This window comes from Lithobates pipiens, unplaced genomic scaffold (assembly GCF_037356315.1).
Source record: "Lithobates pipiens isolate NorthernLeopardFrog02 unplaced genomic scaffold, aLitPip1_a1.2 Scaffold_22, whole genome shotgun sequence".
In the NCBI taxonomy this organism is placed as follows: domain Eukaryota; kingdom Metazoa; phylum Chordata; class Amphibia; order Anura; family Ranidae; genus Lithobates; species Lithobates pipiens.
The window spans coordinates 45,815,789-45,843,496 of NW_027507784.1; the positions used below are offsets into that span (position 1 = coordinate 45,815,789).

The 27,708-nt window shown below is 45.0% G+C and overlaps 1 protein-coding gene across 1 annotated transcript in view; it reads left to right on the top strand.

Moving 5' to 3' along the window:
- Positions 1-27,209, top strand: part of LOC143923723 (uncharacterized) — an 80,842-nt gene extending 53,633 nt beyond the window's left edge. Inside the window, exons 14-16 of the mRNA XM_077447535.1 lie at positions 16,909-17,259; positions 21,591-21,910; positions 22,190-27,209. Coding sequence (XP_077303661.1) covers positions 16,909-17,259; positions 21,591-21,616 — 377 coding nt within the window. The 3' untranslated portion in view covers positions 21,617-21,910; positions 22,190-27,209. The remainder of the gene's footprint in view (positions 1-16,908; positions 17,260-21,590; positions 21,911-22,189) is intronic.
- The last annotated feature ends 499 nt before the right edge of the window (positions 27,210-27,708 follow it).

Consider the following 27,708-nt stretch of genomic DNA (forward strand, 5'->3'; position numbering starts at 1 on the left):
CCAAAATTTCCATGAGAAAAATATATACAACTTGCACTGAGCAGCAGGCAATCCCCCTGGTTATTGGCATAGGGATGATGTGCCTATTTACCTAGTGGAATCCTATGAAAGGTAATCAAGATACAGGCAGTCATACCTACTGATCCATGCCCTCATGCTGCCTCCCTGCACTGCCAAAGCCCTGGCTAAAGGAGTGGGGCTTTCAGGTATAAAGGAGCACATGACCTCCCCCTAAGCAGCCAATGGAGAATCAGTGACATCATCCCTTTCCCTAAATTCTGACATCAGTCAACATTGGGCCATAGACATGGGGATTCTGCAACAGAGGGCAGAGAGGGAGTGTGGATAGGCAAGTATGACAGCCTTGGGGGAAGGGAGAGGTGGGGAAGTACAATGATTGGGAAAATGACATTCTCCCTGATTTAAAAAAAAGGCAGTTGCCCTGTTTGGGAAAATGACAGTCATCCAGATTAGGAAAATGCAGCCACCCTAAATCTCTGTTTACAATAGAGAGCATCGAGGGAATGAGTATTAGAAAGTATAACAGCCCGGGGAGAAGGAGGTGGGATTACCCTGATTGGGAAAATTACAGTTTCTCAAATTATTAGTGTTCATACCGCGTTTCCCCAAAAACAAGCCCGGGTCTTACATTAATTTTGGCAGTAAAAGCCATTTATTTTTGGGGTAGGTCTTACCACGTAATGTGCTGTCTTCTCTCCCCCTCTCTCTCCCTGCCTGACAGGAATCCCCAGTGTGAACAGAGTTAAAATGCTTGTAAAATCCTATAATTCGCTCTTACTATTACTCCACTCCACTATTACAGCATTGTATAATGTACAATAGGGATGAACTGAACACCCCACCGGTTCAATTCGCACCAGAACCTGCGAACGGACCGAAAATTTGTGTGAACTTTAGAACCCTGTTAAAGTCTATGGGACTCGAACGTTCGAAATCAAAGTGCTAATTTTAAAGGCTAATATGCAAGTTATTGTCTTAAAAAGGGTGTGGGGACCCAGCTCCTACCCCAGGGGACATGTATCAATGCAAACAAAAATTTTCAAAACTGATGTTTTTTCGGGAGCACTGATTTTAATGATGCTTAAAGTGAAAAGAAAAAGTGAAATGAAAAAGTGAAATATTCCTTTAAATATCATACCTGGGGGGTGTCTATAGTATGCCTGTGAAGTGGCACGTGTTTCCCGTGCTTAGAACAGTCCCTGCACAAAATGAAATTTTTAAAGGAATAAAAGTAATTTAAAACTGCTTGCGGCTTTAATGTAATGTCTGGTCCTGGCAATATGGATGAAATGAAAATCAGTGAGACAAACGACATAGGTACCCCCCCCCAGTCCATTACCAGGTCTTGTATGGATATTAAGAGGAACCCCGCACCCAAATTTAAAAAAGGAAAGGTGTGGGGCCCCCAGGCCTTATATACTCTGAACAGCAGTATACAGGCGGTGCAAACAAGACAGGGACTGTAGGTTTGTTGTTAAGTAGAATCTGTTTGTAATTTTGAACTGGTACATTTTTAAAGTGTAGCTCCAGTCAAAAAATCAATTTTTAAGCTTTTTGGAAAACATAGGGAAGGATTATCAGCCCTGTAACCATTTTTTTTCTGTCTGTGTACCTCTTCAGAAGATTTCACCTCACTTTCTGTCCCAATGACAAATGTTTTTTGAAAATTTGAGGTTTTTAGTGAAACAAGGATTGGGATAAAGCATCAGTGGAGAGGAGAAACGTTTTTTCCATATCAATTCTTACAGGAGAGAATTTCCCTTCCTAGGGGTAGATTTCATCTCACTTCCTGTTGTCTCCTTCCGTTTGCAAGTAGGAGACGTTTGTAAGTTGGATGTTTGAAAGTAGGGGCCTGCCCTATATGCTCTGCAGAAATTTGGGCCTAAGGTGTTGGTGTTGCCACAACACTGTAAGCCCTCACAGTTACTCTTGGTGGGTGATGGAACGCCCTGCTGTGAACTATTATATCAAGAATTGTAATTAGGTGCCATTGTTGAACAGTGGTAGAAAAATTGGGCCTTTGGTGGTGGTGTTGCCACAACACTGAAAGCCCTCACAGTTACTCTTGGTGGGCGCAGGAATGGGCCCTGCTATCAAATATTAGATAAAGAATTGTAATTACATGTCCCTGTTGAACAGGGGCAGAAAAATTGGGCCTTAGGCACTGCTGCCACAACACTGCAACACCTCACAGAAACTCTCGTTGGAGCGGAGGAATGAGCCCTGCTGCAAAATATTGCATCGGAAATTGTAATTACACGCCCCTGTTAAACAGGGGCTGAAAAATTGGGCCTTAGGCACTGGTGCTGGTGCCACAACACTGCAACCCCTCACAGATACCCTAGTTGGAGTGCAGGAATGAGCCCTGCTGCAAAATATTGCATCAAAAATTGTAATTACATGTCTGTTAAAAAGGGACTGAAAAATTGGACCTTAGGCACTGGTGCTGTTGCCACTGCAACCACTCACAGATATTGTAGTTGAGTGGAGCAACAAACTCTTCTGCAAAATATTGCATCAAAAATTGTAATTACGGGGGGCGTGGCGACCGCGCAACGTGATGGCCGCACATTAGGAGAGCTGCGCTCCACACTCGGGGAATTATCTCCATACAGCCCATCGGAAAACTCCTACCGATAGCAGTGCAAGCGAAAGTGACACGGGAAACACCCGGCGACCAGGCCGCTATGCGGAGAAGATCTCAGAATCAACCGAACGCACTGTAACTACCGGACTTTTACCCGGCCATAAACCGCGGGCCTCAGAAAGATGGCGGGGGAGGACAAAAAGCAGGGCGGGGCTCCCGACCTCATGCGCCAGCAGCGTCAGCCATCACAGTGAGCAGAGCGGAGGACACGAGCACAGTGGGAATGGACGCTGGGGTAGGAGCGCATTCATCAGATTCTGATACTCCCTGCAACTCTCCATCGACAAGGAGCCCTGTGAAGTCTAAACCCAGGTTGGAATCTGAAACTTCTGCATCTAATAGAACAACTGAGCTGGTGTCATGGTTATGCAATAGAGTTCGTCTGCTTACCTGTCTCCATGTGTTCATTTCTAGAGACCAGCCGACCCTCACCTGACTGCTTTTATAATCCATCCTCTGGCATGGCTCCACCCTAGCTCCTATCAGGGAGCTCTATATTAACCTGTGCACTGCTAGCCAACCCTGCTGATCAACCTTTGTGTGTTAGCTTCCTGTTACCTGCCATGTGCTCTGCTGTTATTCCGTTACCGACTTTGGCGTGTCCTTGACCATCCCTGTTTTCCTGTGATCCTGACCTTTTGGCGCGTTCCCGGCTATTCCTGTCTGCTTATGGCCAGGACCTTGGCTTTGTCCCTCACCATCCCTATCCTCCGGTTGCCTACTGTGGGTGTGAGCTGGGGGACCCTGGGGGTCGCGACCTGGAGCCAGTTGCAGCCAAGTCCATCCTCACCACTCGAGGCTCTGGTGAACACCTGCTGGCTCTTAGACTCCGCGCCCCAGGGAATCTTACGCTCTATCCCCAATGGGATCCATCTTGGTGTTCTGGCGGCCCTGCCTTCCTATCACCTTGACCTCCGTCAACAGCAGTCAGCCGTAGGTTCCACAACCTTGCGGTGCACTCCTAATCCCTATGGTGTGCATCTGTCACCTGGCCTCAAGGTGACCTGACAGCTGGGTATGGAGGTGAGTGGATCGCACGGCAGTGAACCGGTATCCCAGCAACAAGTGGATCCAATCTCAATGTTCCCAACTACAGCTCAGCCTATTTCAGATATTACACCTAAAGAGATGTTGATGTCACTGAGAACATCATTACAAACTGATATGCTGGCATGTCTGCAACAATGTAGAGCTGAAATTAGCGATTTGGATGAGCGAGTACACCAGGTGGAATCGAGAATGTGTGATGTCACCTCTTCCTTTAATGCGTTGGTGGACTCTCATGTGTCACATCAAGAGGTTATTCACAAAATGCAAACAAAAATGGCGGACCACGAAGATCGTTCCCGCAGGAACAACTTAAAGATAAGGGGGATCCCAGAGGCTGTCACAGCACAACAACTCCCTATCTATGCTCGAGACCTCTTTCAAGCATTGGTCCCGTATTCGTTATCACTGGACCTCACGATCGACCGCATTCACAGGGTCCCAAAACCATAATTTCTCCCTCAAGAGGTGCCTAGGGATGTCCTGCTTAGAGTGTACTTTTTCCACACTGAGAAAAAAATCCTGGAGGCGCTACGCAAGGGTGACAATCTCCCAGAGCTAGTTTCTCATCTACAAATTCTACCGGATTTGTCACAACACACTCTACAGCTTCGTCGCAACATGGTGACCATCACCAAAGCCATGAGGAATCATAAGATCTTGTACAAATGGAAATACCCTGCGAATCTACAGGTGACCTATAAAGGATCCACTCACCTCATTAAATCCTTGGAAGAAGGATTGCATCTTTTGAGATCTTGGCAAATCATACCGTCAGACTCAGTCTCAGATCCACCTCAGCAGGCTGGACCACCTCTCAACAAACTACACTCTGATTGGCAAATTAAACAACAAAGAAGATCGAATATGAATTATATCTGAAAATTAATCACTTCACCCTCCATCCACAATCTTCAATAGGATTCCCTGAGTGTCTAAGGTACAAGTCAACGTACCGTAGACCCCCCCAATTGGGCACTTCAGCTGCCTGACCCTAATGGGCTTTGTTTCTTACACTGGTTCTGTTGTTTTGTTTTTTGTTTCTTTTATGTTTATTTTTTGGCGCTTGTTCTACATTCGTCTCTGGCGAGAAGGAGCGGTAAGTTTCTCAGAAACCGCACGTACTACACATACTAAAGGTCTGTATGCAGTATTTCACCACCTGCCACTCAGAATGTGCAACGACTGTGCAATTATGATACCAACAGTAAACTGTGCAGTAAAACATCCATCTATGGGTCCAAACTAAAAGCCAGAATAGGTGGACAATGCCTATCTACGACAGCCCTATATGCACGACAGATAACTGAGGACTTCACTTACCAGGCAAAACACTCCCGTGGACTTGAACAAAAAGTACTTTGGCACGGCAACACCTATCATCCCAAGTAAATTTCCAATGAGTATTAGAATTCTTTCACTCAACGCAAGAGGACTTAACCATCCAGCCAAGAGGTGATCCTTATAGCAAGAGACAGTTAAACACAAAGTAGACATATTGGGGGTTCAGGAGACCCATTTCCACAAATTAGCCATGCCGGCTTGCTCGCACCAGAACTTCCCGTTTATGATTCACTCCTCCATCACGGGGAAGAAAAGAGGAGTAATGGTGGCTGTGAGAGACTCAGTGAACTTTGAACTTAAGGACTCCTTTGTTGACCCGAAAGGGAGGTTCATCGTATTGGTTTGTAATATCAATAAGATTCCCATTACATTTGCATGTATATATGCTCCCAACTCGCACCAACTCAAATTTCTAAAAAAAGTCATAAAAAAAAATAGAGGAGATGCGAGTCGGGAGCATATTAATCTGGAGACTTTAATATGATTTTAGAAAAGGATTTAGATACCTCTTCTGGAGTCAGGAATCATTTTAAATTTAGAGAACTGTTGCACAAGGAAGGAATGCACGATATATGGCGCTGCCTAAACGCCAACGACAAATCTTACACATACTACTCTCCCAGATTTAATTCCTACTCCAGAATAGATTTGTTTTTAACAGATAAAGATATGCATCGTAGAATTACACACTCATCTATTCAAGATATCACATGGTCCGACCACGCTCCCGTACTGGTCCAAATTGAAGGGGGTAATGCCCATGCCACGACACGCATCTGGAGGAGTAACGAAACAATATCACAGGACCCGAAATATCAAAGAGAAATATCCCAACAGCTTGTTTTAATGACCCTGATAGTACAAGCCCCTATATTAATTGGAACGCCCATAAAGCCTTTATTAGGGGAGTTCTAATTAAATTAAATTTCAAAATTCAGAAAGCCCACTCAGCCAAATTAACTAGTCTCTTAACCGAGCCCCGCTCATTAGAACAACGTAACCAATCTAACCCATCTATAGCTCTAGCAACGCAATTATTTCACTTGCGCTGTAAAATAAGGGAATTGTACTGCATGCAACACGAACAAGCTATGAAAAGGCTTAGACTTAACTACTATGGAAACAATAATAGAGCAGGTAAATTCCTGGCCAATCGACTGAAAGAAAGAAGGTTGAGGACAGTAATTCCCCATTTGCTTCACCCAACAACGGCAGATAGGATAGAAAACCCACAGGCAATCGCAGATACATTCGCAGACCACTATTCGACCCTTTATAATCTAAACGACGATCCTAACATAATTAAACCATCGATGGAACTTATAGAAAACGTTTTAGCTAAGTTGCACCTACCCTCGATATCGACCACCCACCTTCAAGAATTAAGTGCCCCATTCACATCAGCCGAGTTAGGAAAAGCCATACATTCCCTACCCTTGGGGAAGGCCCTGGGTCTAGATGGACTTTCTAACGGGTATTATAAAAACTTTAGCGACACATTAACACCCCACTTACTGTCCATATTTAATGAAGCTAGGACGACTGGTAATTTCCCAGCAGAAATGCTCAGAGCTTATGTAATTACTCTGCCCAAACCAGGGAAATCCCGGACACGCCAGCCAATTTTCGTCCTATATCCCTACTTAATGGCGATATCAAGTTGTATGCCAAAATGGTAGCGAGCAGAATTTTTGATATTATGCCAGAGCTGGTGAAAACAGATCAAACAGGTTTCACAAAAGGGCGTCAAGCATCAGACGCCACGAGACGCTTACTAAACATCATTCACCAAGCTGAGTCCTGGAGAACGCCTTCTCTGCTTCTCTCAATAGATGCAGAGAAGGCATTCGATAGGGTCCACTGGGGCTACATGAAGGCAGTGCTGCAAAAATTTGGCTTTCAAAATGAAGCTTTATCAGCTATTCTGGCACTCTACTCAAATCCTTTTGCTCAAGTATTCAACTCGGGATTGTTGTCTAAAACCTTCAGAATATCGAATGGCACCCGCCAGGGGTGTCCACTATCACCTTCAATATTTAACTTGATGATAGAACCCCTGGCGGAGGCCATTAGATCTCACCCACACATTTCAGGGCTCAAAGTCCAGAGAAAGGAACACATAGTTAACCTCTTCGCCGACGATATTATCCTTTTCTTATCAAACCTGGTCGTGTCTTTACCATTCACACATGAATTACTAGAACTATTTGGAAATTTATCTTACTACAAAGTTAATTTCAGTAAATCCCTAATACTAGATTTAGGCCTAAATCCACACGTGAGCTTATATCTTAAACAAACGTTTCCCTATGTATGGGCCCCTAAACAGATCCCTTATCTCGGCATATACTTAACAGCGAAATTGTCCCACATTGTAGATGTCAATATGGAAATCCTTCTTCAAGACATAAAAAAGACAGTCTCCAAAATCTCAGCCCCTGAACTATCCTGGGCGGGGAAAATAGCATCCTTCAAAATGTTGATCCTCCCGAAAATTCTATATATATTTAGAACCCTCCCGGTACCGTACAAAGCATCCCACTTCCAGAAACTGACCAAAGTACTCAAACAATACATTTGGCAGGGTAAAAAAGCCAGATGTTCTATTAACGGACTTATATTACACAGAAAAGCGGGGGGAATGGGGCTACCTGATATCAAGGATTACTATTGGGCAGCTATAACTAAACACTGGTTCCACCATAACCCTGAACCCTTATGGGTAAGCATTGAAGCATCTATGGTCAAAACTCAGTACATGAGTCTCCTTCTATTAGCAGACTGTTGGAAACCTAGTACCTTGACACATCTTTCTCCAACGATTAAAGCGACGATATTAGCGTGGAGACACTCACTGAACCAAACATTGCAGGACAGCTCCAACGCTAAAATTAGGATCCCAATCCAAACTTTAGAAATTCTACTCCCGTACAGTCTATCACCAAATGGAGGGACAACGGCATAGAATGGGTAGACGAATTATATACTCAGGGGCTTTTAAAAACGTTTGACACTCTGCGAGCCACCTACAATATCCTACACACCAACAAACTTTTGTACAATCAGGCGACCTCCTTTATATCTAAATACCCCCCACCAAATATCAAGAAAAACAGGGCCATGTGGCAGTATTACATGTTACCTGACAATAGGAACAAAGGCATATCACTTCTATACAACACACTCCAACATAAACCAAAATTTGTTAAATCTCCTTCCATCCTGACATGGGAGAAGGATCTAAACCAATATTATGATGAAAATCAATGGATCAGAGCGTTACAATACAATTATACTGCCACACACTGTGTTAATGTGGCAATACAGGCACTATACTGCATATATTTTGGCAATGCAAGACCTTATCTAGTTATTGGAGGAAGATGTTCAGTATTCTTGCAGAAATCACGGGAGTATTACAGTCCCCGAACCCAGCGTTAGCGGTACTCCATCTTGGAATTGACGATTACCCGACCCAGTTTCGTATAGTAGTGACCCATGTCTTAATCACTGCAAAAGTAGTCATAGCCAGACATTGGAAAAGTACACTATCTCCAACCCCTCAGAAGTATTAGTACAGGTTAACCTGAATTATCAGTATGAGAGACTATTAGCCATCAGGAGATCCTCTTGTAAAAAATTTGATGCACAATGGAAATGTTGGACAGACTGGTATAAAAAGTAACCGTTATATATATATATGTAAATGGTAACCCTCCCTCAGAAATAAAGTTTGGGCAACATTGTGGTGAAGCTAGAATCTGTTGCATTAGGCTTTTAAGTTAGTGTTACTCTGTGCGGCCCTTCCGGCACAGCGTGATCCCAGTTGGGGTGCGGAAGGTGATGGAAAGAGTATATTACACTGCGCTATTGAGTTAGATTGCGTAAAGAGTACTTGTTGGATGCAATCCACATGAGATCTGACCTCGAGCACTAATGTATCTCAGGAAGCCAAGAGACATGAGATTAAAATTTTAACTTAGAGGCGCTCTGTTGAAATGTGCATATCAGACTGTATCTCATTATTCTTTATGTTCAATACGTTTTGCATATATATTGTATCGGAAAAAAAAATCAATAAAAACTATTTTCAAAAAAAATAAAAAAATTGTAATTACACGCCCCTGTTAAACAGGGGCTGAAAAAGTGGGCCTTAGCCACTGGTGGCGGCGCCCAGAACCAAAAATGTCACTCAGCATAACAGGATAGTCACTTAGCATCAGCATAGGCAGTCTTGAAGGGAACTGACATTTCAAAAAAAATTATTCGGTTACATCAGCATCAGGTGCTTGGTAGCTGGTGGTGATCCAAGACTGATTAATTTTTATGAAGGTCAGTCGATCAACTGAGTCGGTGGACAGGCGCACCCTGTGATCGGTTACAAAGCCTCCAGCAGCACTGAATGTGCATTCTGAAAGAAAGCTGGATGCAGGATTTGCCAGTAGCTTAATTACATACTGTGCAAGCTCTGGCCAGTGATCCATCCTCAAGACCCAGTAACCCCGAGGATTTTCAGTGGGAAAGGTGTCCAAGTCTGATCTTGCCCCTAGGTATTCCTGAAACCGATCATACCTTGGGGCTGCGGACTAAAAAATTGTCTGAATGCATCGGTCAGATGGCCACCTTCTCCACCGTTCCTTCTGTGAGTGACCAAAGCCTCAGCAACACGTTGTCCAGGATTAGGAATTTGTAACCTCCCAGTCTCTGGAAAAGCGTTGCACAGACCTTTCTTCAAGGCTTCCCAAAGATGTTTCATCCTCTGCTCCCTCTGCGATGACAAGATAAGGTCTGCAACCTTACCCTTGTAACGTGGATCAAGGAGGTTTGCCAGTCAGTAATGATCCCTCTCCTTGATCCGACGAATACGAGGATCCTTCCGCAGGCTTTGCAGGATCAGGGAGGCCATGCAGCGTAGGTTAGCTGAGGCATTCTGTCCGGAGTCCTCTGGGTCACCAAGGACGACATCATCCATAGCCACCTCCTCCCATCCACGTACAAGTCCATGGGTTTCTTGGGACTGTAAATCATCCCTTAAAGACTGCTGCTGATGCTGAGTGCCAGGCTCCACTTCCACGCTGACACAATTCTCCTCCTCCTCTTCCTGTGTGATCGGCAGGCTAGCAGGAACACTGTCTGGATAAAGGGGGCCTTGAGAGGTAAGGAAGTCCTCTTCCTCCCTCTGTTCTGCCTCAAGTGCCCTGTCCATTATTCCATGCAGCGTGTGCTCCAACAGGTGGACAAGAGGGACAGTGTCACTGATGCATGCACTGACACTGCTCACCATCCTCGTGGCCTCCTCAAATGGTGACAGGACAGTGCATGCATCCCTGATCATGGCCCACATGGAAAAAACCAAGCTCCCCTGACCCTGTCCTGGTGCCATAGTTGCACAGGTACTCATTGATGGCCCTCTGCTGCGCGTGCAGGCGCTGCAGCATGGCCAACGTTGAGTTCCACCTGGTGGGCATGTCACAGATTAGGCCGTTCTTGGGCAGGTTAAATTCCTTTTGGAGGTTAGTCAGCCGAGCACTGGCATTATATGACCAGCGGAAATGCACACAGACTTTCCTGGCCTGCCTCAGGACATCCTGTATGCCCGGGTACCTGCCCAAGAACCGCTGCACCACCAAGTTAAGGACGTGAGCCAAACAGGGCACATGGGTCAGTTGTCCCTGTCAGAGGGCGGAGAGTAGGTTGGTGCCATTGTCGCAAACCACCATTTCTAGGCTTAAGCTGGCGTGGTGTCATTCACCTCTCAGCCTGCCCCTGCAGCACTGATTGACAGAATCTCTGCCCCAGTGTGGCTCCTGTCCCCCAAGTACCCCCGTGCAAGCACCACATGGCATCTTTTTGCCTGCATACTTGCGTAGCCCCTTGAATGCCTACAGGGCACCGCTGATTCCAAGGACAAAGCACAGGAAGAGGCCATGGAGGAAGAAGAAGAGGAGGGGGTGAAGGAGAAAGATGTGTCAGACTAATTAGTAGTAGCATTTTGGAGGCGGGGTGGCGGAACAACCTCCAACACTACTGCACCTTGTCCTGCATCCTTCCCAGCTGCCAGCAGAGTCACCCAATGCACCGTGAAAGATAGGTAACGTCCCTGTCCATGCCTGCTGGACCATGAGTCAGTGGTAATATGCACCTTACCGCTGACCGCCCTGTCAGGCGAGGCCAAGACATTGCCATCCACATGCCAGTAAAGAGCCGGAATCGCCTTCTGTGCGAAAAAGTGGCGTTTGGAAACCTGCCACTGAGGAACCTCACATTCCACAAACTCACGGAAGGGGGCAGAGTCTACCAACTGAAAAGGCAGCAGTTTAAGTGCTAGCAATTTAGCCAAGCTAGTATTCAACCGCTGGGCATGTGGATGGCTGGGAGTGAACTTCTTTCAGCGGTGCAGTTGCTGGGACAGGGAAATTTGCCTGGTACAATCGGACGTCAGTGTACCGCTAGCAGATTGCCCGCAAGTACTTGGCTGTGACACACCTAATTGTACACCTTCATTCCTCTCAGTGCAGGTTTCAGAGAGGACTGAAGGTATAGTGGGGTTGGAGATCCCAGCTGATGAGGAGCAAGGAGAGGTCCGCTTTGTTCTTTGGTGTGGGTCTTTAAGGTACGCTTGCCAACAAACTGCATGGCAGGTCGACATATGTCTGGTCAAGCATGTGGTGGTATGTTGCAAATAGCAGTGGTGCGATCTGATGCACTCGTCTCAAAAAAGGCCCACACCAAAGAACTTTTGGAATAACGCGCAGAGGCAGCGCCCTGCACATGCGGAGCTCTGGGGTGTGATGCAGTTGGTGTGCTGCCCTTAAGCTGGCCTCTGGAGAACATCCTGTCTCATTGGAGATGTGCCTCCTCCTCTCTCCTATCAGGCACCCAGGTGGAGTCAGTGACCTCATCATCCCCTCCCTCCTCATCACTGGAGCAAACCTGGCAGTATGTTGCAGCTGGGGGAACATGACTGCCAGATTGCTGTCCATCTTGGGCATCCCCTCTCTCTGGGCTCATGTTACTGCCTTCCTCTAGCTGGGTATCATCATCAGAGCCTTCAAAAAGCTGGGCATCCTCCTGGAGCATGTACGCAACACTGTGGTCAAACAGTTCGGGAGGATATGGTGGGGCTAGGGAAGGAGTGACTGATGCCATTGAGCCGAGGGAAGAGGCCGCGTTGGCAGCTGCTTTGCCAGACAAAGTACCCTGAGCCTGGGCGAGAGAGGATTAGGAGGATGAAGACAGCTTGGTTATCATCTCTACCAAGTCTTTGGCATGTTGCGGCTCAACGCGGCCAGCTGCCGAAAAAAAGGAGACGTGTGTCCCATGGCCACGTGCTGATGAGGATGTACCGTGTCCACGACCAGCACTGTTGCTTCTACACACAGAGCCTGCTTGCCCTCTTTTATTGGCTCGTGACTGTCTGCCTCTCCTTGTTGGCCTTCCAGACATACTAATGGCCTGCAGGGAGATGTAGCTGCACAAAGCTGGGATGTATATACTGATTATACTGCAGCTAGCAGAATCAACTGCCTGTCTGTAGTATTATTAGTATAATAACACCAGCAAATATCTTCAGGTAGCTTTATGTGCATGCTGCGCAGAGTACACAGTACACCAACTGTAATTACTGCAGCTGCCTTTGGTATAGGATCAGAAGAACACCAGCAATTTGGGTAGCTTTAAGTGCACCCTGTGCAGAGTATACAGTACACCAACTGTAATTACTGCAGCTGCCTTTGGTATAGGATCATAAGAACACCAGCAATTGGGGTAGCTTTATGTGCACACTGTGCAGAGTAAACAGTACACCAACTGTAATTACTGCAGCTGCCTGTGGTATAGGATCAGAAGAACACCAGCAATTGGGGTATCTTTAGGTCCACACTGTGCACATGTGTTTTTCTCATTTAATATTCCTGGAACCGCAGTTTGGTTTTGGCCTGTTGCTGTCAGCATTCCGGAAGGAGATGTGACTACCACCACCATCACTACTACTACTGCTATCATCGGAGGAACTACTCCGAAGGTCATGGACATTGCATAGTCTACCGTAACTGCTGCGATAATGCCCGCTTTGGAGAAAGTGGGGCGATCCAGGTCCTCCTGCGGCCGCAGTCGAGGACATTCCAGAAGTTCACCGCAACCTGACCGGAGGAAGGGGGTCACACTGGAGAGGTCAACCAACACTGATGGTGAGAAATCTGGGGCCATTGTGTTGGGTGGGACTGTGAGAAATTATCTCCCAGCGGAGGAGCTGAGAGATTCGGAGCTGGACTCTCTCTGACACTGGAGATGATGACCTCTTTGAGACCATGTCACAAGAGATGCTTTGGGCTAATGCAGATGATGTTGCCGCAACCTGCAGTATCTCTGGATGGTTGGCTCTGAATTCGGGGAGTGAAAACACCACAGGCGGAAACCCCGACCACAACAGATTTGACTTTACCAAAACATGTGAACTTGCCCATGCCCAAGGCAAGCTCTGATAATTTGGTGCTCAAGGCCCCTAACTCTTGTGTACCTCCCGGGGATGGAAATTCAAGGGCTCTGCCGAAACTTGCAAGGTCTGACTGGCTGCTTTAATAAGAGGGTAGCAACTGAATACGGGTTGGAGTTCCCGTATGTGCCTAAGGAGATCATGGATGTGATTGAACAACACCGTGAGGAATGGTACGCAGAGGACGTCTGGAACTACCTGAAAGTTCCAAAGCCATTTAGGAAGAAAATATTTTCCCTGGACATGTATGAACGTTTTAACCGGGTGCCCCAACACTGGAGCTACGGACGGCACACATATGCGGACAAAGTTGTCATCTGCATACCGGGGTGGGAAAATGTAGTCTACTTTGTGACAACTGTGGATGCCCAGGGGAAGTCACTAACCCTACCAGACCCCAGGTTCTACTGGTAGATGAATTACCAGAACTGAATTTTTTGGGAAAAAAAAAACTTTGCTCCCCCTACTTTTACTTGGATTCAAGGACTGTGGGTAGATAGTTAGGTGTTAGGATCTCAAAGACACTATACGTCAAGTTTCTACTTATTACAGCACTTGTTTAAAGGACTGGCACTTATAAATCTTAGCACTAGGTGGTGTGAGTTTGCAGAAAAAAAAAAAAAAACATTTTAAATCTTCTAACATTGCTAGCAATGGTTTTAAGAAGTTTAGAAGAGAGGGACTCATCTTTTAAATGATGAGGACTTGCCTTCCAGTAGTAATGTGTGTTGTTGCTTCATATGTGTTTTTTTTCTACAGGAGAACATCTATCAAGCTACTGGAGAGTGGGTGGTGTAGATAGATAGGAGTTGGGTTGCATGATGTGTAACTATATTGTGTGTTTCTCGTTAAATATTTTATATTGCTCAAAGTTTTTTGATGTTTTTCCTTCCCTTTCCCCATTCCAACCCTAAAGTTCAGGTACTCAATTTTGTTAGGATTAGAAGTAGATTTTTATTTTTTCTCTCTTTCCCAGACGATGAGGACATTGTCTAAATTGGAAGGGGAAGTATGTAGCGCCGGCTCCTGAAGAGCATGCGCTATGTGCTTTTATCATTTAATATTCCTGGAACCGCAGTTTGGTTTTGTATTCAATTACACCAAAATTATGGTTTCAGTACCAGTCTGGCTGGATTGCACTGTGTTCTGCTTGGCCACGGGTGTCGCTGTCACTTCTGGCAAGTGTGAGAACACAGTTCACCTGGGCGTATTGAGTGCCAATTCTCTCTCGGAACCAGCCCAGTGGGAGCGTCATTCTTGCTCTGCATTCTGGGAGAGGGTACTTAAGGTACTGACATCACGTGCTTCGGGGTTCCGGTCCAGAAGTGCTTTCTGTCTGTTTGGTCCTGGTCCTCCTGACCAGCTCCCAGGGCTCTCATAGCCTGGGATGCGGATCCACCCAATTCCGAGTCTCGGGGCTGGCTAGCCCGAGGCGAAGTAGCTGGAAGGAAGATTTGGAGGTGGTCCGGTGCCATCTCGGTTTGTGGCCTAGCAACTGGAGAAGCATCCAGGGGAGGACTTCAGGAGAAGGCCACACAAAAAGGCTGGCTTCTCAGAGAGAGCCTGGAGGCTTAGTTGAAAGACCCCAAGCGAATCTGGTCTCGTATGCTATCGCCGAACCCGGCTGCAAGATACTGGTATCGTACGAGGGTTCTCTAAGTTTGTCTACATCCTTCCTTTATTCAAGTGTCCTACAGCAAGTCTGTGGCAGAGACTTTATTCAAGTGTCCTACAACAAGTCTGTGGCAGAGGCTTTGCTTTGTTTGAGCACTCTATTGGCTGCTAGGCCTAGTGAAAGAAGGACTATCCAATAAGAGTGAGGATCCAGTTGTGAATGGCTATTCTCTGGATTTTGTAACGGGAGAAACGTTTCTATTTGATTAAGTTCCAAGAGTACCTGGACTTTCCACCTAAAACCCTCTAACTCTCATTGAGAGACTGTGTTTTGACTATTCCTTTTTTGCAAATAAAAACCCCTGAAGTGGATCTGGTGTCAGTCTCTGCAGTTCTTGGGCCATCTACCTTGGGAAACCCCTAGATATACACGAGGTCAAGAAGGTAATGGTAAGCCCAATCAAACCAGCCACTCCTTGGGGGGTCAGTGCTACATGGAATTACTGCAGCTGCCTGCCTGTGGTATGGGATCAGAAGAACACCAGCAATTGAGTCAGCTTTAAGTGCACACTGTGCAAAGGACACAGTACACAGGAACGAATCTAGCTAACCTGAATACAGTGTGTGTGTGTATATATATATATACACACAACCACCTAGGATGCATATATATACACAATACACTCACTGCAGCTAACTGACTCGCCTCCTGCCTGCTCTAACTCAAATGAAATGAAATGACACTGCCTATCTCTCTCTCTCTCTATCAGCACGCCGGAACACACTACACAAGGCCGACTTCCAGGTGGCCTTATATAGTGTGGGATGTGTACTAAACCCCCTGAGCCATAATTGGCCAAAGCCACCCTGGCTTTGGCCAATTACGGCTCGCTGTACAGACGGCGCTGTGATTGGTCAAGCATGCCGGTCATAGTGCATGCTTGGCCAATCATCAGCCAGCGATGCCGCAGTGAATTATGGGCCATGACACGCCACTCGAATTTGGCATGAACGGCCCATAACGTTTGCAATTGGACGAACGGTCGAACATGGGTTCGACTCGAACACATAGCTTATCCCTAAAGTACAATGTGTGTGTTTCTGTAATATAATTGTGCCAAATACCTTCATTATAGCACCGATCTGCGCTTCTGTGGCCCGCCAGAGCTCTCTTCCCCGCAATTATGTTATAGAAACCCACACACATTGTACATTATATTCTGCTGTAATAGTGGATTGTAGGGTTTTACAAGCATTTTAAAGCGGTAGTAAACCCGCAAATTATTTTTTTTTTACCACCTGCAAAGCAAAAGGCATAATGAGCTAGTATGCACCGCATACTAGCTCATTATGAAATACTTACCTTAGAACGAGGCCCCGACATCTGGCCCGATCCACGCCGAGGGAGCTGACATGCTCCTTCTGCGTTTCTTCCGGGTATCGCGGCTCCGGCGCTGTGAGTGGCCGGAGCCGCAATATCGTCACTCCCGCGCATGCGCGCGGGAGATTTCATTCCGGCCAGACGGCCACTGCCGGATTTTCAGCCGGGAATACCCTTGTGCGCATGCGCCGTTGCAGTCAGCGGCGCATACCGAGGGGAATAATATTGCTATGTCTTATTTTCGGGGTAGGGCTTATTTAGGGGGAAACACAGTAATATTTCCATTAACATGTGAACATGTGCTTACATCTAATATTATACCAGGGTGGATAACACTAATAAATTCTTATTATTCTGCAGATCTTGCTTGGATCCCCCATGTTGAAGAAATAGATACATCTGCTTTAGTTCTCAACACTATATGTGAAATACAGTGTAAAATCTCTGGATATTTCAATCAAGATCTGACTGTGAACTGGTATAAAAAGGAAAAATACAAAAAGAAAACCGAGCTAAAAAATGAATGTCAGACTAATTACAAGATCCTAGTCCACACACACCAAATACAAGCAGATAAAACCTACAGTTGTAGAGCCAGACTACAGTTCACTCCACTGCGGAAAGAAGACCAGGGGTCAGAGTTCACTTGCACAGTAAAGTTTCCCAGTCTGCATAAGACCATAGAGAAAAAAGTTAATCTTCCAGCTATAGGTGAGTGCTATAATACAGACATTCCAATTCTATAGTTTTATTTTGTTTTGTTTTTTTCTGTTTATTTTTTTTTCAGTTTTTTTTTTGGTTTGTGTTAGCTTTTTCATAAAATTTTTCATTAACGTGAAACTAAACTGTCTCCGAGTACCACCAACTGATTCATTTTTAATATTCAAAGCAAACTCCCCTATCCATCCATGTCTTCATGCTTTTTTGTTGAGAAATCACTTTTGAAAAAAACACTTCCCAAGCATCTCTTGCTGCAGCCATCTTGAGTAGGGGGAGGTAAAAAATCCTTGTCTCTCCTCCAGATGGTAGAAAAAAAATGTCCTTGAAGACTCCTATGTATGACATCAGTTTTGCCTAGGCCAGAAACCAGGAAGCAACTGGAGAAATGTAAGGCCTCGCACTCTCGGGGGCCTAAGCTCTGGCCAGCAGCGGTTTAACATGCCTGTGAGCTCCACGGCCAGGCTGTGGAGAGAGGGGATGTAGCGTGGCTGTGTCTTGGGGAGGAGGCGGGACCAGCACTGTGTTGTCCGGGGGTGGAGATTCCAGCAGCCGGAGTAAAATATTAACACAATTCCCGCTGCTCAGAAGACGCAGATCACCACTGGAGTGCTCAGTGGAGCGGTCCCTGCACACCCGGGGCAAGCATCTGGCATGCAGTGGAGGAGGGGAGGAGGAGGATCCCATGGAGGAGGCCTCATGAGCGCTTTATGGAGCCAATGGAGGGTAAGGTAGGAGAGAAGAGGTGTGCGGGGTGGGGGGGGGACAGGGGCTCCAGCTGCAGGAAGAAGCACAGCTACCATGCCACAACCCTTTTCTGCAGCCAGCTACCACCAACATAAGTGAGAGCCAGCACCCCCCCCCCCCCCCAGCATCCCGCATTCCTCAGCCACAGACTGGCCTTTATATCCACCCCCTGTCCCATTCCCTCCCCTATCTTCCTCCTGATCATCGGTGTCACTAACAGTAAGGACAACTCAGTCCTCTGGCAGTGTCCCAGTGTGCCCATTTGTGATTGGCAGCCCCTGACCCCTCCCTCCACCCTGCCGTTACCCCCGCCTATGCAGGGTTCCACTGCGGGGGGGTTGGTTCGGTCCCAGTCTAGTGCTGATCCTCAGCCATGGTGGGCCGGGTGCTCCATATCCTGCGCTGGCACTGTCTGCTTCTCTGCTGCTATCTCCTTCACTGACACCAGCACCGAGATAGAGAGCACTCACACCAGCACTGAAATAGAGAGCACTGATACCCCGATGTTGTAAAGCTCAGCGCAAACTGTTGGCACTATATAAATCCTGTATTATAATAATAATAAGAGATGGGGTACATCCATCATTTAGTTTTCATTTTAGTTTTAGTTAGTGGGGTCCGCACCCCACACTGGATGCTGTGTAGCAAGGTGCTTAGCGTTACCACTACCTGGATCATGTGGTACGCAAGTTGCACTGCAACCAGGAGGTGCAGATGGATTTGCGTTCCACCCGCCACTTTCGGTTGCAGCAGATGTCACTTTTGCCCCACCAGAATTTCCAGTTGTTGTAATTTCTGGCGCAATAGCTCAGAGTACACAAACTCGAGCTGTCTGACTCTCAAAACCCTTCTCCCTCCAGTGGATCGGTGGCCTATTGCGCATGCTTAATGCCTGACAGGCCACTAGATTCCCATACATACACGGCGACCTAGTATTGGCCGGGGAAAGTAAGCATTCTCCCCTGAAATGATAGGAACAATGGGGCAAGGTGTCCCAATTACAGAGCTGCCACCTACAACTCATCACAGGGAGTAAAACCCCTAGAGAACCTGCCGCCACCCCAAGGGGAAGACATAGAGGATATACTGTAAATATGGTTGATAGCACAAATGTAAGCAAATGAGCATATAGGTATAAATGTTTATATAGAAAAGGAAGGACAGGCATATAACGGCTAATAGCAGGAGTTCCTCCAGACACGTGAACCCACAACAGACCATTGTAGTGGTACATTGTAGAGACTAATGGTACATGCATATATATGGCAGTGAAGCCTTAGTTTGTACAAACCCAATCACATAAAGTGCACTAGTAGACTTACATTATATTGTATATCTTCATAATAAAAACATTATAGGAATTAGTCTGAATCATTGCAACCATAAATGCATTACCATCAAGATATTCCATATCTTTTCCAAAGTATACAGAGCTATATCAAGGCGATGAGCCAGAGGAGTAAAATTGAACTTAAAAATATAAGCCAAAGTAAATATTAACATAATCATAAAAATTATTGTTATGAAAGTTAAAATCAATCAAAAGTATGAGGGGTTTTATGCCACATTCTTCCTGGGAAAACCCAACACCACGCTTTAGTCCACATACTATTTATGCGACTTGATAGATAGAGAGCACTAACACCAGCACCGAGATAGAGAGAAATGACACCAGCACAGAGATAGAGGGAACTGACACCAGCAGCGAGATAGAGAGAACTGACACCAGGACCGAGATAGAGAGAACTGACACAAGCACCGAGATAGAGAGCGCTGACACCAGCACCGAGATAGAGATCGCTGACACCAGCACCGAGATAGAGATCGCTGACACCAGCACCGAGATAGAGAGCGCTGACACCAGCACCGAGATAGAGAGCGCTGACACCAGCACTGAGATAGAGAGGACTGACACCAGAACCGAGATAGAGAGGACTGACACCAGCACCGAGATAGAGGACACTGACACCAGCACCGAGATAGAGAACACTGACACCAGCACCGAGATAGAGAACACTGACACCAGCACTGAGATAGAGAACACTGACACCAGCACTGAGATAGAGAGAACTCACACCAGCACTGAGATAGAGAGGACTGACACCAGCATCGAGATAGAGAACACTGACACCAGCACTGAAATAGAGAGTGCTGACACCAGCACTGAGATAGAGAGCACTGACACCAGCACTGACATAGAAAACACTGACACCAGTACTGAGATAGAGAGAACTCACACCATCACCGAGATAGAGGGCACTGACACAAGCACCGAGATAGAGAGGACTGACACCAGCACTGAGATAGAGAGCACTGACACCAGCACCAAGATAGAGAGCACTGACACCAGCACCGAGATAGAGAGCACTGACACCAGTACTTTAAAGTTCTTAATATATGTAATTTATACAGTTAATTTTTTTATCGCTTGAATTATTTTTCCCATTATGGGTGTGAGTGGGGCCTCATGTCTAGGTTTTGCCTAAGGCTTCACAAAACCTAGAGCCGCCTCTGATGTATTGTAACTTCCTATTTACTAATGCTAGCAGCAGAAGGAATAAAAACAGATAAAATGGTAGTGAAGTCTCCAACAATATCCCTCTGTTCCTCTTTCATCCTCATTTATCCCTCATTTTGGTCTGAAGTATAGTTGTATAAAAATGCACTTTTTATCTTTCAAAAAGTGTTTCCCGGTGCTAAAACATTCATCCATTTTTTAAATTGCTGCATTTAGAAATTTCCAAAGCCAGTATAAAGTAATAGTAGTGGGAAAAAAGGACATCCATTTTATTTGGGTACAGGTGACTTTGATCAGTCGATGGGCTGATGAATAATAAACTGAACAGATTGCACCATCCACACATTCAAGGTGGATGGGGGAATCCTCCCTGCTTCACTATTGTATTCTGACAGCAGGACTCCTCCACTGTTAGCCCTTGTACACACGGTCGCAGAACTCTTCCCTGAGGGTGACGATCCATTTTAATATAAGACCACCATTGGCCTCCAATGCATGGGACAACTACACTGACACACGGTACACGAATAGGGCTGTCCTTTTTTTTTTTTTCATTTGTTTATTTTTGTAATTAAAAAAAGTGCAGCCCCCCCCCCCCCCCCCCCATGTAATTCACCTTGGCCAATGACGTGCACTGTCCTCCCTTTGCCTCCTGGGGTATGCACATCACATATCACAGCAGCATTGTACTTCATTCAGGAAGGAGGAGGGGACAGGCCTAGCCCCGCATCATCAGGAGGTGGACCTCTTGATGATGTTACAATGAACATGGCGGCGTGGGTGGGTGAGTATGGAAAATGTGCACACAACAGATCACTCAGTAAGCGGGGGTGAAGAGGGGACAGACGAACATCTTAATGGTCAGTGGGAGAAGGACACTCTTACATTGTTGACCAGTGAACAAAGCCCTTGTTAGACACAGCTAAAAAAAGACAGTTGATATCAACTAATTGCTCAACTAACCCTTGGTGATAAAAACTGCTCTGAAGTAATGCAGTTGAGAATGGCTCTACAAGTTTGATATAGTTAATAATTTATTTTCTCCTTCTCTACCTCAAAGGTGGTCAAAGCAAAGCAAAAAAATAAAGGTTTCTCCAGTTTGGTGTGAGGAAATCCTGATCCTATTACTGACAGTTCTTCTGTGAGCATGTAGCAGCCTTGAATTTATCATCACCCATCAAGATTTCCAGACTCAACACTACATCTGACAATGAGTGTCTGGCAAACACGATGCCGCATTCCTCATGGAACTGTCCACTATTGTGCACACACACCACGTGTGGCTTATTAACAGCAATGTGAGACCCAAACATGCTTTATTTGTAGTCCAGCAGCCTTTATGTAATCTGTATTGTGTATGAACATAGAAAGAGAGTAAGAGTCGGTTCACACTGCAGGCGATGCGAGGCGACACCGACTTGCCTCGCCGCGACCTGCCGCGACCTCAGCGGCAACTTGCAGATGACTTCTGTATAGAAGTCAATGCAAGTCGCCCCGAGGTCGCCCGAAAGTAGTACAGGAACCTTTTTTCTGAGTCGGAGCGACTCGAGTCGCTCCTCTCAGAACGGTTCCATTGTACAGAACGGGGGCGACTTGTAAGATAGCGGCGAGGCGAGTCGTGTCGTCTCGCATCGCCCGCAGTGTGAACCGGCCCTAAAGGTGTGCAAACGCTGCTTTGTTTTAAGAACGTTTGTTTGGTTTTCTAATCGCTAGTGCAGCAAATTGACATTCGACTACAGTGACGGATAAATTTAAAGGGGCAGGATGGAAAATTTTTGTCAAACGAACACATTTCTAGCAGTGAATGTGGTTTTTCGTTTGGTAAAGTCCATTTTTTACAGAATCAAATGTTAAAAGCAAACAAAATGTTGAAGTTCTTTTGAACATTTGTCAAGCCAGCCTATGTACTGAGAATATGCAGACGAATATTTGTTTAAAAATCTACTAGTGTATGAGCAGTTTAAAGTGGTTGTAAATCCGTTACAACCACTTTTGCCTACAGATAAGTCTAAATTAAAGAGGAAGTAAACCCTGATGGGTTTTACTTCCTCTTTGTCATCCCTGCAAAGGTAAAGCATAATGGACTACTATTCATCACATAGTAGTCCATTATGTGCCACTTACCTGACACAGGAGCCAGCGATGTCACCTCTGTCCCCTCTGCCATGAAGCGTCCATCTTTCTTCCAGGTATCGTGGCTCCGGCGCTGTTATTGGCCAGAGCCGCGATGACGTCACGGCACAATCTCCTTTAGAAATGGCACGCTCACCGTTTCTAAAGGAGTCTAAAGTGCACATGCGCAATATACATCGGCGAGTGCCTTTTTTGTAAATATCTCCTAAACTGTGGAGGTTTGGGAGATATTTCGAGCACCTACAGGTAAGCCTTAAAGTGGTTTTAAACCCTTACAAACCACTTTGACCTACAGGTAAGCCTAGATTGAGGCTTACCTGTAGGTCCAAGAAATATCTCCTAAACCTACACAGTTTAGGAGATATTTACCAAAAGACAGGCACCGCTGTCTACGGCGCATGCTCCATAGACAGCGGCGCGCAGGCGCACTGAGTATGCTGCTACTAACGGCGATATGCCGATAGTGGCAGCTCCTGTGTGCATGTGTGGGAGTGACGTCATCGCTGCTCCAGCGCTGTGAGAGGCCGGAGCAGTGATACCCAGAAGAAGATGGATGCTCCGTGCTACAGGGGACAGCGGTGACATCGCTGGCTCCTGTGTCAGGTAATAGACATGGGCGCCGTGAATAAATTTGTTTCCTTCTGTTCCGTTATGGTTCGTATTAAAATTAATTCGTACTTTGTATTTCGTGTCCAAAATTCAATTTCAATTTGTACGAAATTCAAATTGTTGTTAGGTTCGTTAACTTGTACGAACGTTCTTTACGATGAATTTAAAGGCAAAAATATACCTCAATATGACAGTCGATGCTGATGGAAGTTTGGTTTTTATCTGAAATACGAAATTCCGTTGAAGAATTTCCTATCCGAAATACGAATTTTCGTTAGATGAGGAGCTCCCGCCATCCCTGTGCTGTGCTGACTTCCTCTTGGGGATTCGTAAACAAAAGTTCGTATTTCGTACAAAATTCGAACGCATGGCAATTCGTATTTCGGATCCTCCCGAACGTACGAATTTAGGGAAATTCGTACGAATTTGAGATTCGTACGAAACAAATCGCACATGTCTATCAGGTAAGTGACACATAATGCATTATGCTTTACCCTTGCAGGGAGACAAAGAGGAAGTAAAACCCATCAGGGTTTACTTCCTCTTTAAGCTACAGGTTAGAATTGGCCCCATGTAAACGGGACGCTGCTAAACGTACGTTCAGAGGCAGTTGGACGATTTTTTCAACTGCCCCTGAACTCATTCAATGTTATCATATGTGACCATGTACACAGTCTCGTTTATTGCCATTTTTAGGCAGTTGCGTTTAACAGCTTTTCTTTGAAAGCAAAAAAATGGGTTCAGACACCAAAGATTTCCATGTTTCAGACACCAAAAGCAACTAAATGCGGTAAAAACGTTTTTAAAGGTACCCTATATTTTTGACCTGAAAAGACAAAAATATGATGGAAAACGATGAAAAAACATGAAAAAAATAAGTTTAATATGTTTTAATTATTTGCAATGATTTATAGACCATATATAGCCCTTGATGCAATGCAATACACCACTAACATTGCTGTATCCAAATTTAAATTGACATTTAACCCATAAGTTCAGATTTGAACAAGATGACCCCACCATTGAGCTTGACCCCCCCCACTTGATATATTATAAAAAATGAAATTAACATTTAAATTTGCATGAAATAGACAACATTTTTTTTTTTTTAGTAATTAAAAAATAATATACAGCTGGAAAAAAATCTAATAAATATATTAATCAATTCATATTTAATTATTAAAAATATTTTAAAAATTTGCCCAAAAAAATGTATATATTATAAAAAGTGTAATTAAAGTTTAAAGTTTTTTCATAGGAATTAACAGAGTCAGTGGTGCATATCTGTTAAAAAAAAAAACATTTTTGGAAAAAGGCTGTACAGCACCCAGGAGACAATCTGGAAGGAGAAGGAACAGTGCAGGGATGCCAGAGATGCCATGCAAACCTAGCAGCCATGGGGGGATGCTGTGCAAACACAGCAGCCGTGGCAGCCTACATTGACAAGCTAGGCAATTACAGGAAGTCCCTGAGTTACAAACAAAATAGGGACTGTAGTAGGGTTGCCACCTGTCCAGGATTCACTCGGACAGTTCGGGTTTGGAATCATGTGTCCAGGTTTCAGACTGCCTGAAACCTGGACACATTATTTAGACTGGACTATGGCTTCCCAGCAGGATTGCTGGCTGCAGTTGTCTAAGCTGAGAGTGTCTGTTAGACTCTTTCATACTGCTCAAAGATAGAACTAACAAACCCCCGAAACACACACACAGATGGGAGAGGAGAGAGGGCTCGATCTGCACCTCTTCCCCCCACCCCTCTGTGTCTACCCACACTCCAATCCCCGGCGCTGTGCCTCAGAAAAGAAAAGTTAAGACCGGAAATTTGAATCCAGTAGTCTAAAATACATCTGGATGAGAGGTGCTGACTGCCAAGGGGTGATTGAGCTCCCCATCCATCCCTGTCTGTGACTGAAGTCTCCCCCTTCTCTCTCATGCCTCTGAGTAAGTACACTAAGGTAAATCAGGGTTCTCAGAGCACCCCTTACATCAGATTTCCCCTTTACACCAGAGGCCACAGTGTTCCCCTTTACATCAGAGTCCTATCTGTACATCAGAGTTCTCAGTGTTCCCCTTTAAAATCAGGGTTCCCAGAGCATCCCTTATGTTAAAGTCTACAGAATTCTCCCTTACATCAGAGTCTGCAGAGTCCCCCCTTACAGGAAAAGGGAACTCTGCGAGTTCAGATGTAAAAGTGGAACTCTGTGGACTCTGATGTAAAGGGGGACTCTTTTTATTAACTTCATATGATTAGAAATTGTATTTAATAGCAAAATATATGTACAGTTTATACTATAAAAAAAATTGGCATGCGCTGCTAAAGTGTTTGGGTTTGACTTGAAGAAAAGGTGGCAACCCTAGACTATAGGTTTGTTCATAAGTTGAAGTTGTTCGTAAGTCGCAACACTGCATTTGTAAGTGTAACTGCCGGTCAGAACACTGCATTCGTAAGTGTAACTGCCGCCTGTGTATGGATGCCGGATGTTCCGGGCACTTGCTATGTTATCTGGGGTGTAGTACGGCAGTGTGAGATGTGTCCGGAGGTGCTCGAAAGGTATCCAGGATCAGAGTGGAGCACAAGTGGCCAGCATTTGAGGCTGTTCATAAGTAGGAGTTGTTCGTAACTCGGGTGTTCGTAACTCGGGGACTGTCTGTACAAGCCTGAAGGGATGTTGGGAATGCAGTGCAAACATAGTTGATGGGTGCAGGGTGTGTGTGCTAATGAGGTCAGCTGGTGAACTGCTTCCTGTGTCTTACTGTTTTTTATGTCCTAAATCTACATACCAGGATGGACTTTCCTATGGTGCTCACCAGGGGCTGAGGTAAGGCCTTGTTCTAAAGAAATAGAAAGATTTTATTTTTCTGCAACATAGGTACATTAAGGGTATATTAGTATGTAGGGGAGCTGGAATTTAGAAAAAAAAATGGAAACTTAGCCTTTAAGAATTAGGATGGAGAGTAGACGGCTAAAGAATAATTGTACTTTATATACAGGAAGTCTTTAATCCTCCATACATTTATAATTTAGTGTTTGCAGCGCATGATTTGTTTTCTAGACTGCTCGCCATTCGACTAGCTCTCTCTAACTGAAAATCCAAATGCATCAGAAACCACAAACAAGAAGCGTGGGGGGTGCTTTGGGTGTCCAGAACAGAAAACATCATGACATCAACTGACAATTAATTATTTTGGCTATTCAAAGCACATCAATAAAAATAACTCAGTGGAAGTGTAGGAAACCTCTGCTAGCAGTAGGTGGTAAAATGCATAATAAAGAGGCATCTACATCAATAAAATCTTATTCTGCAGACGTACACATTTAGATTGTAAGCTCTCTCAAGCAGAGCCCTCTGAACTCTCTTGTATTGCATTGTATTATAACTGTACTACCTCCATTTTTTCATAAAGGGCTGCACAAACTGCTTGTAATTTTATAGATCCTGTATAATAATATATAGAAATATAGAAGAGTGACATTAGAAAAAAGACAGAGTGGTGCATCGAGTCTGCCCATTTTTTTATACATGTTTTGTATTTTTTATTTCTTCTTTTTGTTAACTTTTTGTCTGAGTATATATACTGCATCATGCAAAAAATAGAAACAGAGTATATATTCCATTTAAAATAAGGTCATGTTGTTACAATGCCTGGGGTGGTTATAGGCCCTAAAATATGGGGGAAACTCCAGCTATGGTCTAAGCTACTAGTTTGGGGTCATTGTAACCAATGACTTTCATTTATGGTATACATATTAAAAACCCAAATAGTATTTCAGTATTTGTATTCGTTCTGTATTCTTATCTATTCAAATTATTTCCCATGACTTACAAAACGTCAGTTTGTAAAAACAACTCTTCTGTTTGTTGTGTCTCATCCGGTGCTTTGACCTTGTCTAATAATGCGTGTAATAAAATATTTTGAGTTATTCCTCAGTATCAGCCTCCTTGTACAATGGGAAATTCTTCCTATACAGGAATTGAGGGTAAATCTAATCAATGGGGACATAAGCGTCAATACAACCTAATTAACATTTCCCCACTCTGGTGTAAAAATGTATTTGATTGGTTTCTATGTTACTGTTAGAAGAAGGTTCCCTCACTTCAAATTTTGTCTGTTACTAAGGTGGTAAGAACAAATCACCCTTGAAAACCAATAAAAATATTTTAAGAAAATCAATAAATCCCCCAAAATGAATAGTAGTAGTTGGTCACATTCAACTGGACTTGTTCTGTAATGTTGAAGATGTTTCACAGGTTAACAATGCCACTTCTTTAGTTTTAATAAGCGTCAGGAACATACCCCAGGCTTCTTCACCCTAGAGGTATCACTGACCCCTTCATCCAATCACCAGAGGGTGCATCAAGGTAGAATTTATTTGTCCAAGAACAGGATGGGAGGTAGTGATGGCCGAACGGTTCGCCCGGCGGTCGTTTCGCG